This window comes from Haliaeetus albicilla, chromosome 3 (assembly GCF_947461875.1).
Source record: "Haliaeetus albicilla chromosome 3, bHalAlb1.1, whole genome shotgun sequence".
NCBI classification, from domain to species: Eukaryota; Metazoa; Chordata; class Aves; order Accipitriformes; family Accipitridae; genus Haliaeetus; species Haliaeetus albicilla.
Window position 1 is genome coordinate 55,419,439 of NC_091485.1, and position 12,986 is coordinate 55,432,424.

Consider the following 12,986-nt stretch of genomic DNA (forward strand, 5'->3'; position numbering starts at 1 on the left):
AATTCAAAGTAATGTTCTGAAGGCTGATGAGGATTTGGTGTCATTATTTCTTAGATTATAGTGACTAAGCTATCAAACTCAGGCTGATGTGTAATCAAATATACTGTGCCTTTTAATCTAATTTTAAATAAAATAAGATTTCCATTTTGTTCTTAGAAGTTAGTGTTAGGCCATCTGTAATTATACTTAGGGGAACAGTGAATGGTATTTTGTAAAGTAGCTGTCTTTTCGCATAATTTACCTGTAAATATTAAAATGAATGTCATACTATATCCTTTTTATTAAATTACATATTTTTTGCTTTAAGATGTCTGCAGATGTAATTTCTTTATAAATATCTTTTCCAGGCTGAGAGAGTTGGGGTTGTTCAGCCTGGAGAAGAGAAGACTCTGGGGAGACCTTATAGCAGCCTTCCAGTACATAAAGGGGGCCTACAAGAAAGCTGGAGAGGGACTTTTTACAAGGGCATGCAGTGATAGGACAAGGGGTAATGGCTTTAAACTGAAAGAGGGTAGATTGAGATTAGGTATAAGGAAGAAATTCATCACTATGAGCGTGCTAAGGCACTGGAACAGGTTGCCCAGAGATAGCAGGGGTGGATGCCCCCTCCCTGGAAGTGTCCAAGGCCAGGCTGGATGGGGCTCTGAGCAACCTGGTCTGGTGGAAGGTGTCCCTGCCCATAGCAGGGGCGTTGGAACTAGGTGATCTTTAAGGTGCCTTCCAACTCAGACCATTCTATGATTCTATGAATTTAAAGTGGTGTGTGAAATGTGTTCTGAAGAATTTAATCTAATAGACAAATCTGTAATGTTTGATTTAGGACAATACAAGGGAGTGATTTTTTGTGTATTAATTATGTGTGATACATAGATTTGAAATGGCTGATAATTGCATGTTTTGCAGAATTTGTTTTTGTGGGCTTATGTAATAAAAAGTGCTAATATTATGTGATGAAAGCTTTTGGGTAGTGTTAGCAGAAGTGAGAGCATTTTATGAAGAATCTTGTAAAAACTGCTGAAGAAATCCAAAATGTGTTAGAACTTGTTTGTTCTGTGTATAGAATTAATCTTTGTGAATGAAAGCACATGGAAGGTTTGAGGTAAATCTGTCTAATCCACATTCGGAATACTTCTTCTCAGTGTTGGATAAAAAAAGAAATTTGTCTTAAAAACCCCAAATGAAATTAAGAGTTAATGCGAAAATGTCAGGCTAGATATATTTTGTGTGGTTATTTTCACAGTTTACAGGAGAAATTTATTTGAAAAGAACTTCAGCAGTTCTTATCCTAGGCACTAGGTGGTGTTTCAGCCTTTTGTACTGAAATGCACATCTCGATACAGTGCCCCTAGCACTTTAGATGCTAATTTTAAACGAGTACTTAAATAATAATTAGAGATGTCGGAGAGCAGATTTTTGTCCATTTTTTCCTTTTCAAATTGGCAGTGTTCCCATGTTGAGAAGAACTGACACCCACAAGTTGCAACACTGATGCTCATGTACAAAATGTGTTCACGACTGTTGAACTCTTCAGAGTGGTGGTTAGGAGATTCGAAAATGGGTGTAGTAGGTAACGTGCCTACATTAGAGTGCAGATTTCTGGTGTAATGGATTAGCCCTTTTTTAATTACTGTTTTAGAAGGGAAACTTCTGTGGGTTGTCTTTGCAGATATGTCAAAATGCATGTACTGAGCATCCAATCGACTCACGTAGTCTCCCCTTCCCTTCTCTGCTGTGTGGCTGTCACAGTCACATGAAATGCTCCATCCTGGTGGGGACTTGGCAGGGACAGAGCTGCTCTGCGTGTATGTGAGCTGCTGAGCGCTCTGTTGTAGGCACCTGGGGGCAAAAGCAGAAATCCTGTCCAGGAATATGCCACCTTCCTGTCTGTGCTCTTATGACACTATTTTACATGTGTGTCTGTCATTTAATTGAGAGGTCTGCACTGTAAATTACCACTATTTTTTAAATTGCAAGTGTACTTCTACATGCTACGATAAGTTGGAGAAGCCAGTTTAGCCCTGTACTCATTGAGGGCTTGAACTGCTAACTGCTTGGTGCCCACTGAAAGCACATAAATTTCTATGTGTGTGTGACAGTTGCCAATCTGCTCATTGTATGTGATTATTTGAAGCTAAAATTATAGCTACTTGGGTCAACACTATGGAAGTCTACATGTTGCAAGTACATTGCAAATAAGGCTTTATTGGAAGTGTTAGCTATAAATATTATGAAACACTCTTAGAAGGGCAGAAAAAAATCTGCAAAATACATAAATATATGCATTTTTAATGCTGTATATTTGAATTTTTTTCAACATGAAATACTTTAAGTAAATTTTTCTTTTCTGTAAAAATTTTCTTTTTTTCATGAAGTGCTTTCAGTTTAAGTGCTCATACTGTTTCCTGCAGGCCTGACCCAATTACTTCGGTAGTCTGTAAGAAACACTGCACAGTGGAAACTGTTGAAACCAGTTTGACTTCAGCAGGGCCTGGGAGATAATATGGTGTCTTCCTTGAAGTGTCACTGACAGTCACTGAAAAACAGCTTCCAAGCTATAGAGGTGGAAATAAAATACCAGATGATGATACAGTAGAGAACAACAACAAAGATAGCATAGCGTAATATCTTTAGTCAGGGACTGGGTTTGATGAAACTTTTACCATAAAATGTTTGCTTGTTTCACATGGGTCTCATGGCACTGACAATTGCATTGCTCTGTTCTGCTATACATCATCATCTACCTAGCTTGGCAGGAGCTAAGATTTATGTTGAAACAGATCACTAAATTTTGTGTATCACGGAGAAGAGGTTAGGTCAGGAGTACTCCTCCTGATTCTACTTTTAGAGGAGGAGATATTAAATCTTATTCATTCAGAAGGACCTCTCATTCTCTTGGGTACAAGAGAATAATACTGGTCATCCTGGAGTGCATTATCCTGGGACAAAATGTGGCTGTAAGCCAAGGACATAGTTGCTCAAGTGTTTAGACTGTGATATCTATTTTTTGTGACATTTTAACATCTACTAATATAAGGAAAAATAACACACAAAAACTTTGGGGGATTTTACCTTGTAGTCATTCAAATTGTTATATATTTGTATACTTAAATAATTGTTTCAGATCTGGTCCTTTCATTGCCCTGACACATATATGGAAAGTTTAGAACTTCTTTCAGCTGTGTACAAACCAAGCAGGAATATTAAAGGCTTTTAATTGTTACTGATTAAAGAGAGCAAAAATACTTCTGCCTTTTGTGGTGAAATTTCAGTTTGGAGCTTTCATGTACTTTCTAACTTAATTAGCAAAGGTAAAACAGACCTGTTCTTGAATTTGTATTTGAATGATGGCGAGGCCTGAAACATACACAGTATTGACCTTTGTTCTCAGGACCTCTAACTTGCTTCAGACAGCAAGCTGCTGCTCAGGGAGTCTCTCTTTTTTACCCTGCTTTGATATTTTGTTCTGTCTGGTTGAAATCATCAGACGTGAGTTCTCATAAATGGAATATCAGCATTATAAAAAGTTAAGAAGGAAGTTTACCATGATGGGGCATATTGCCACCATTAAATGGACAAGTGGTGCCTCCTTTTCCTGCCCCAGCATGGCAGTTTGTGAATGAGGTAGTCAGTGAGTTTAATTTGAGTACAAACCTTGTATCCAAGTAACCTTCTATATGATGCTTTCATCAAAACATTTTTGGCGAGACTTGACTGGACAGCATGGTCTAAATTTTCTATTAGATAGCTGTCTGGAGAATAAAAGTAAGATACAGATTGCAGCTTCTGAAACGTTTTCTGGTGGACTGAGGCAGATGTATTGTGGAGGTAGAAGCTACATTTTCCATGTGATTCAACCATGGAACTAACTGCATTTAAAAGAATAATGAAGAGCATTAATGTAAGCCTTTGAATGTCCTGTACTGTAAGTCCTTGAAAAAGAGGCAGCTTGGTGTAGGATTAAAACTGTAGGCTTGATAACTAGGTTGAAGGCTGAATGTAGACATTCAAGGAACATGTAGTAGAAAAGATACAATTTTGTCTGTGAGCTAAGACAAAAATATATAACAGAAGAACTGAGATAAAGCTAAAGAAAAATGGAGATTAAGGAGTGAAGGACTAAACTTGTGGTGAATTAATGCTATGTACAATTGAAATTTTAAGATAACACAATAACCAGTTTGAATGTGCCATTGTATTAATAACCGGTCTTTTGTATTTGATTCATTACATCCTGATTTATTCTCATGTAACAGAAGAACTGAATGTGAAATTAATTTACAGATAATTAGCATTGGCAATTTCCTGCACTGCCATGTGACTAAGGTGATAGGATACAAAAGCTTTGCAAGCAAGTACATTTTAGAATATTAAAAAAATCTCATTACTATGCAGAGGATCTTACAACTGAGAAGCTGTAATCATTTTAATAATTTAGTAAGCATACAGAGAAAGCTAAATCTTGGCCATGGAGACACTCACCACCTTATATATTGTGTTACGTTATTTATAAAATGGCTTTGATTTACAATAGCTTTGAAAAGCAAGTCACTTTTTGAAGTCAGCTTCTTCATGTAAATGTAAGATACAGATCGCCACTGAAGTAAATCAGCAGGGCATTTTGGACAATTATAAAATTACTTGTTTGCAACAGGAGAGGATCTATTCCAAAGTTCCTCACTCTGACTTAGTAAGAGATTAAATGTTTAATGCATTTTCATTTTTATTCCTTTTTTCTATCATCCTATCATCCTCAACCTATAGTCTTCATTTTCAAATATTACATTTACTGCCATTGGAATGTCAATATGTAGATTCTTTTCATTTATATTGCTACTGTCTGTGGTTTTCCCTTGTATTACAAATGATGCAGCAAAAGTGGAATAAAAGTATTTTTGAGTTTTTATTTTTTTCTGAAATTATTTCCTCCAAGGTTGTACAGACATATTTTATTGTGCTGTGGCTAAACTATTGTAATTTTAATAGAAAGAATTAAAATAGTATTCTTTCTGCCTTTCGAAATGACAACAATTATTTGATATATGCTTGATGAAAACTTTGTGTACAGTGTTCACAAGCTAACAGATTTTCCATTTAAATGTGTCTGAACAGGTAATGTGGGTATGTAACTTGTGCCGAAAACAACAAGAAATCCTCACAAAATCTGGAGCCTGGTTCTATAACAGTGGATCAAATGCACCACAGCAGCCTGACCAAGAAGGTATTAGAGGTTTGCGGAATGAGGAAGCACCTCAAGAGAAAAAAGCAAAGCTGCAGGAGCATTTACAGTACCAGGGACCATCAGGTGACATATCCACACAAGTTTTGGACAAAAACAGATCTCAAGGGCTCACAAGGCAAGACTCAATTAAGAATGGTTCAGGAGTAAAGCATCAAGTAACAAGTGACACAACGTCAGACAGGTAAGAAAGTTTTTGATGTTTATACTGATAAGATCTGCTGAATTTATGCTACAATTTTTATTTTGTCTTTTTAAGTTTTATCTCATTTTTATTCTATAGCCTATAAGATATATACTGGGCTTCTTGAAACAATTCTAAGAAGCAGCAGCTGAGGAGTCTCTTATTGTATTCAGATGGTCACAGACAATGTGTGTTCTTCATTCCTTTCCATTAAAAAAACAACATGGAAAATGACAATAGCAGTGTGACAGAGCTTGTCCATGTGTTTGCAACTTTCTCGAATTATAGTCATTGTGCTGTACAGAATGTTACCATTTTTCTTTTGTGGCTACTAACTTTATAGCAGAATCTTAGTAATCCAAAACAGGGCTCAAAAAACCAAGTTAATGGAAGATGGTGGCTGTCCAGACTACTGAACTAAATCATCTGGTAGTACTTGCAATACATAGTATTGAAGATGGTGAAATCTTTGTGTGATGACCTTGAGTCTTTTCATGGTTTCTCAGTTTCTTGCTGTTAGTTATTGTCATTAGTATGAAAATTTTTTTCTTCAATGGTTTATCTCAGTGTTACTTGGCGTTGGTTGAAACTGTGGCTGTTTCAGCGCTAATGTAGTAAGACCCAGTTTAGCCAGAGGCTGGAGCTGGAAATTCCCTCCCTTTATCTTGATGTGATTGTACCAAAAGGCACCAGAAGGCTCTCAGCCTCTGTGGCTATGTTTTACTGGAACACAAAAGTAAAAACTGTTTAATTGAATGAATTTAATTTCTTTCTAAGCAAGACCAGAATAGAACTTTAAATATGGAGGGAGAAGAAACAAGAGAGTGAGCTTGCTCACGTGTTTCCATGGAAATGATACCCTCTCTCTCCAGAGACCTCCACCTGCCTTGGAATTTGGCAGCCAGAGCAGTATAATCTGGCAGTCTTCCTCTGCTGCCCAGCTATGACCTCGTTACAATATTTATTCCGCAAGCTTGAAACAAGTTAGACAGCTATAATATCTTTTACAGCTAATATAATTAAAATTGTTTTCCTTCTCCCTCACCTCTTGTATTCTACCATATTTTATTTCCTATTTTTGGTTTTATTTGGGAACAAACTGAATGTAATTAATCTAACTCTTTTTGTTTAACTTACTCTGCCTGTTGCCCTTTGCTCTGATTTCAGCTGATGGGTTCAGTATTTAGTGGCCCTGAGTGCTCCTCAGTTATATGCATGGTCTCTGAGAAATACAGCTGGCAGCTTAACGTGATGCTAAGGAGCAGGAGAGAGGGACTGATTCTCTTGTGGTTCTTCTTTTTCCTTAATTTTGCCAGGAAGATGGTATCATACATAAAGTGATGATGAAAAACCCCCTTCTTGTTCTCAGCAGTAATTTAACTCTGAAAGTGTTTTTATATTATATGCGTGCAGTAAGAGAGATGGAGGGAGGGATATACAAATAAATATATAATTTGGATATGTAATATGCACTTATCCTAAACAGAATAGTATGATAAACATGGACAATATAAAGTAATACTTACCAACAGGAAGAATGTAGAATTTGTGCCTGAAATCAGAACCATTCTGCTAATTGTGATCACTTCTACTCAACATATTGTTTAAATCCAGATTGTTTTTTCAGCCATTATCCTCTTCCTGTTTTACTTAGATACTAATACTAGTGTTCCCTAATTAACATATACAAGTATGTTTACAGTATATTTATGAGATGTATTACATGCTATTGAAGGTTAGAGGGTCTTCTGAATAATTTTCTTTCCTAATGTTCCTCACCTTAACTGTCTTTCCTTTGCTGGAAATAATGAAAAAGACTCCTCCTTGATGCCCAATCAATGTCTGATTGGTCAAATGGGCTTTTAGAGGAGAATATCAGCACCTCTGAGAGAGACTATCCCAGAATTCAAGGCTGGGGATAGGCCTTAAGTTTGTACCTGTATATGCTGTGGTGCCATTGCTGTTCTCAGCAATAATATTGAGAAGGCTTACAATTTTATTACATTCAACCACCGTTAAGAACACAAGATAATATATTGTTATCTTTATACTGAAGTCATGCATAGAATATGTATCATGACTTGATATAATTTTAATATTAAGATTTGTAAATCCATCTATGTTCTCTTTATTATTATTGATCAAGTTAAGAAAACTAATTTTATCTATTTGAAACTTGCAGTTGTGGTCAAGTGATTGTAGATAACTTTTCCTAAAGGCTTCTCATCTTCTGTCTTCTTTTCTGAACGCTTCATATTATGCTGGTTTTTGTTTTTTGTTTTTTGGTTTTTTTTAACATTAACTGAAAGAACCAGCCAGTAGAGAAACATGTTATATGGGAGATCATCATGACAGGTTTTTTTTCTATTCTTAAATTAATTCTGTGCAGAAATTGAGATACTCTCTTATGGTAGACCATTTGTCTAGATAAGCTAATTCTAGGAGAAAACCATGGCTGTTCAAAATGTCCAAAATAATAGGGAAATAGCCAAAAAAGTCTCAAATATTTGGAAGTGGTTGTTATTTACCTTGCACAATGTCAATAATAGAAGTAAGTAGAAAGTAAGAACTATATTATCTGTTTTATTTTTCATCCCAAACACATTAGTTTTGACACAAAAAATAATTTTAAAAGTTAAAAACAATAAAACACTTGTGAAAAAAGTAATTGCTAAGACTCTATATACTTGGGTTCTTATGATTTGAATACAAAGGTAAAATGTCATTTTTTATCAAAGTTTTTTTAACATTGGCAGCTTCCTTTGATGTTACAGCAATCATTACTTAGTAGTTCTTTATATCAAGTATATATCTTCTCTTGATCGTCTGGAGACAAACTGGTCACAGAGTAAAGGGCAATTCACTCCTTGAATCTCAAGAACATCAATGCCATTTCTGTTTCATTCCTTACTATATCTTACTTGGTTGTGCTTTTTTGTTTTTCCATTCCTGAGTAGTACTCAGCATATTTTTCCTGTTTTCTTTACTGGTATTATTCTTCCTTAAAATAACATTGTTTCAACCATTAGACTAGTATTCTGTTCCCTTGATGTATGCAATCAATAGATCCCAAACTGTTCAGACAGACAGATAGGTACTTGATTGTAAATTTTCTTTGACTGTTTTGATATTTGTTGTCTTAAAGAAGTCTGGGATGATTTTGGATTGCACATCTCCAGGGATGTTTTTCTTATACTGGATCTATTGCGGAAGAAAAGAAAAGACAAGAACTATTCAGGAGCAAGTAGTTACCACCAGCAGAACAGTTTTCCATTATTAATTTTTTTTCCAGTTCATATCCAATATTTATAACGTGCCTTACAGTGCTTTTAGTAGTAAACCCATGGAGAAGGCAGAGGCAGCAAGCACACAATAGGGTCCAGTGTTAGATTACTTTCAATAATTGACTGTCTTGTATTTGACATTGTTTGAGGTGATACTAGCATAATTTGTATCACATGGAGATTTTATGCTAAGGGCAGTTGAAAAGTAACCATATGTAGTAGTTTTCACAGACTGAACCTTGTGAGCGGAGTATGCATGCTGTTGTAGTATAACGCTAGACTCCCTGAAAACTGCCAAATGATGTGAACCAAAGAAATGCAAAATATTACTCTCTGTAATCCATAGACTCAGAAGGTCCATTCTGAGGTCTGCTGTGCACAGATGGTAGATTTATGGCTGTATGCACTGCAGTTCTTTGATTTGTACTATCCAATTTCACATTAATTTTGGATTATACAAAAGGGTCTTTTATTTTATTTTGATCAAAACCATTCATGTACTCTATTGTTCCCAAGACCTACGCTACTCATCATTCAATACATTGTGTTTTCTTTCTAGCAGCAAAATTATTTGAATAGACATAATCTTTTTTGAGTCATTTTGTATCAGGCAATCAGCTTGTGAAATGGTTGTTTTCTTCATTCCAAAACCTAAGCCAAAGCAAATGTTTATAATGTCCTATTAAAATGTGTATAACTTCCTAATAATAAAAGCTGGGGAACAGGGAACCTTAATGCTGATACAAAGGGGTTTTTTATGTGTCACTCTGTTTGCCTGAATTGTTAGATCTTTAGGTGATGTTGCCTTGCTTGAGTTGTAAAATAATTATTTTTCTTGCTTTTGGTAGGATCCACTGTAAAGCCATTTCAGTCATTTTCCACATATGAATTTAGTGTTTTAAATTGTAAATCTTCTGTGACATTCCAGAGGTGTTGCTTTATAAACCTCTTTTCTATATATGTGGCATTTCACTATCCTTTTTAAGCAATAACTCTGCTGAAGTAGGAGACAACCCATGTGTCTTCCCAGTGCATGGTTATGATGACATTACTATTTCTAATCTAATGCCCATCTGAAATGATGTTATGCAGTTCAGGTAGCTGTGAATGATTAAGTGTGGTCGTCCCCGTGTCTGTCCATCCACCCCCCCCCCCCCCAATCCGTCCTGTATGAATCCAAAATGCTTCCAAAATTTGAAAATGTTAACTTTGATTTTACAATATATATTTGTCATGCATTCTATTAGTGTAAGAAGAGCTCTCCTTAAGGATATTTTTCATGAGATTCAATGCAAAAAAAAAAAGTGAAAATATCATGAGAAAGTTTGTTTTCATGTTTCATGACTCAATCTATTATTGCTGCATCTGTCAGAGGGTGAGCAATATCAGAAAAAAAGAATTAGTTCTTGGTATCAGTAAAGATCGTGATCTGTAAGATCATGATTTAAAGCAAGACTAATGAAGAAAGCTGCCTGAACCCCTTTCAGATTAACTGTAAGGATATGAGATCAAATCATAAAAAACAGAACGAAAACAACAAATTGAGAGAGTGAGCAGCTGCAGAATTGTACAACAGCAGTATTTATTTTCCAGGCCAGCACACATAGATAAAATATATCCTCCTTCTCCCTTCCTTCCCTTCTCCTTTCAGAGATACATATGTATTTTGGAGGTTCATTTTCTATCCTTTTTATCTCAGAAAAAAAGGAGGATTTTCATGGTGGTTTCCACACACTGTAGTGGGTTTGGAGGATGCATTTTATTCTGAGTAAGAACTGCAAACAAGACTGTTGAGGCTACTTGGGTCTGAAGATGCAGGTTTTGTGCATATATTCTTTATGGAATGTATACACGTTTCCCACATATAAAAGTTTTATTCTATTGCGTTACCAGTGGCAGTAGAATGAAAGTGGTCCCCTGTGTCCCTTTGCTTCCGTTCTTGGAAGGAGTGCCAGTATGAGTTGGCAGCGTAGGCTCTGTCTTTTGGGACTGCCGTTGGGGATGTCAGGGTGTGAACAGAGAGAAAAAAGAGACCAAAATAAGAGGGAAGAGAAGGAGAGAGGAAAAAGCAGGCATAAGCTAGCTGAGAAACATCAAAGAGCAGCATGAATTAAATAAATGAAAATGTGTGTCCATCTGTTTCATGTTATATCTTTTTCAAATGGCTCTTCTTTAATTGCTGGATTATGAACAACAGATACTGAGAACACCACTGATGGTAGTTTTTTGCAATTTAAAGTACGACAATGTAACATTAAAGAATCAGTCAATTACATTTCTTTCTGAAAGGCTTGAAAACTGGCCATTTCCCACGATTATCACTATTTTTCTTCTGCAACACTTATGACACAGCACTGTGGTGCAGCCTCTGATTTTGATTGCTTCTATTTCTGAGAAGATAAATCTTTAGCCCAGGTGTCTTAAAAAAGTGTACAATCTTTACCTGGGCCTGTGGAAATGAAGCATATTTGAAAATATGCTCAAATAAAATAGAGGCATTTTAACTTTTTTACCTATGTTTTTCTACCTGCTGACATATTTAAAGACAGTGAGAAATATTAAAATAATTGTATGGCGATAATGTTTAAAATCAGGGAGTTGATATCCAAGAGTCAGACTGGCAATGTTATGTGAAGATTTGTTCGTGTGCAGAAGCATCCACTAAGGACAACAGTGTCTCTAAACTTTTTAGAATTCTTTATGTAAGTATTAACTCACATGAATTTATTTTTTTTAACATTGATGACCACCACAGTAGAAAAAACACACAATTGTTGAGAAAGCATAATGATATTCTTTCACTTCATGAATAAATCTAATACTTTGTACAAGTATTTTGCAGGTTGAGTTTAAAATTGAATCAATATTCTTTTCCATGCATGACTGCAAAGAGCTGTTACTGACTTTCCCTGGTGCTAGAACAGGATGCAAAATTTGGGCATTAGAGGTACCCTACAGTATTTTTAACATATTAACCAAAGATTTAAGTTTTACAGGATTTGAGCTGCATCCAAATAAGGTTTTATCTTTATCTTCCTGCTCCTGTTCCAGCATTTTTCACCACTTTGATAGTCAGTCCTTGGAGCTGTAATGTGAAACCAATGTCAATCCGAAAACTGTAGTCTCAGTAGTTTTGCTTTTGTTTCTTGTGCTGTCTATCTTCCACTTCAGTGTATGCTTTGTATGATTCTTGAGGTAATAACTTAGAACAAATGAGTTAGTTTCTTCTTCACAGATGTCCTCTTTTAATTATTTCATTCCTCTATGTATAAGCTTAGAGGTGTGGATCAACATTTCATGGCTATTCCAATTTTCCGGTAGAAACTAAAGCTATGCTTATCTGCTGTCCCAATCTGGAATGGCATAAAAAGGAAATTAATAATAACTGTGGCCAGAGGAAGCAATAGAAATTTATGGGAAGGGAGCCAGAGAAAATGCAGTATTTAATTATTGAAAAGAAGTACCTTGGGTCCAAGAAAGTCAGAAATCCTTCAGTGCAGAAGTTTTAATGAAATAATTAGACACTTATGACGAGGATTAAACCACACCTACTTTTGAGGATGAGTAAGGAGTTTGGTACCATCTGTAATGCAGAGTCTCTGTAAGAAGTTCCTAAATGGTACTGACATTGTCTATCAACAGCGCAGACTACCTATAGTGGGTATGCTGTTGTTAATAGGTTGCAGGGGTTTGTAGCATCTCCATTCTATTCTAACATCTGGAAAAGAGGGGGAGCTTTTTCTCTCCATTATCTTTGCAGAACTGTCTGTCTTCTGGCAAACAAAACTGCTTGTACAATTCTGTTTGTCTCCTAATGTCAGTTTTGTGTGTCTCCTGCTCATGTGAATAGTGACAATGCCAACACAACATTCAGGCCGTGCAGCCACACTGTGACTTCAGTATGTTTTTTTCTGAGATGTGCATTGCTTCCTTCCCTCCCTCCCTCCCTTCCTCCCCTTTTATTTTCCCCACAGTAGCAGAACAACCAATGAGCTGGCTGTTCTTAAATTTTTTCTGATGACGTTTTATTAAAAGAAATACTTTTTTTTTTTTAAAGCCAGCTTTTATCTAGCTGTAGAATCTGTACTGAGTAGCATTGGGCCCCTGACCCATGGTAGATACAATTTGGGATCCTTTTCTTAGAGAAAGCTAATCTGTTTGGAGAAGAGAAAAAGAGAAGAGGAAACTTCCCTAACTGTAGCAGAACTAACCTACCTTAATAAACAGTCTAAAACTGCTGTTTCTTTTCAAACATTAAAGAGTGTTTTAATTAAACACATAA

The 12,986-nt window shown here is 35.9% G+C and overlaps 1 protein-coding gene across 38 annotated transcripts in view; it reads left to right on the forward strand.

The window, feature by feature from the left end:
- Nucleotides 1-12,986, forward strand: part of RIMS2 (regulating synaptic membrane exocytosis 2) — a 491,423-nt gene that overhangs the window by 128,079 nt on the left and 350,358 nt on the right. For all 38 annotated transcript variants that reach the window (XM_069779840.1, XM_069779846.1, XM_069779845.1 and 35 more), the window contains one exon: nt 5,110-5,420. In XM_069779840.1, coding sequence (XP_069635941.1) covers nt 5,110-5,420 — 311 coding nt within the window. The remainder of the gene's footprint in view (nt 1-5,109; nt 5,421-12,986) is intronic.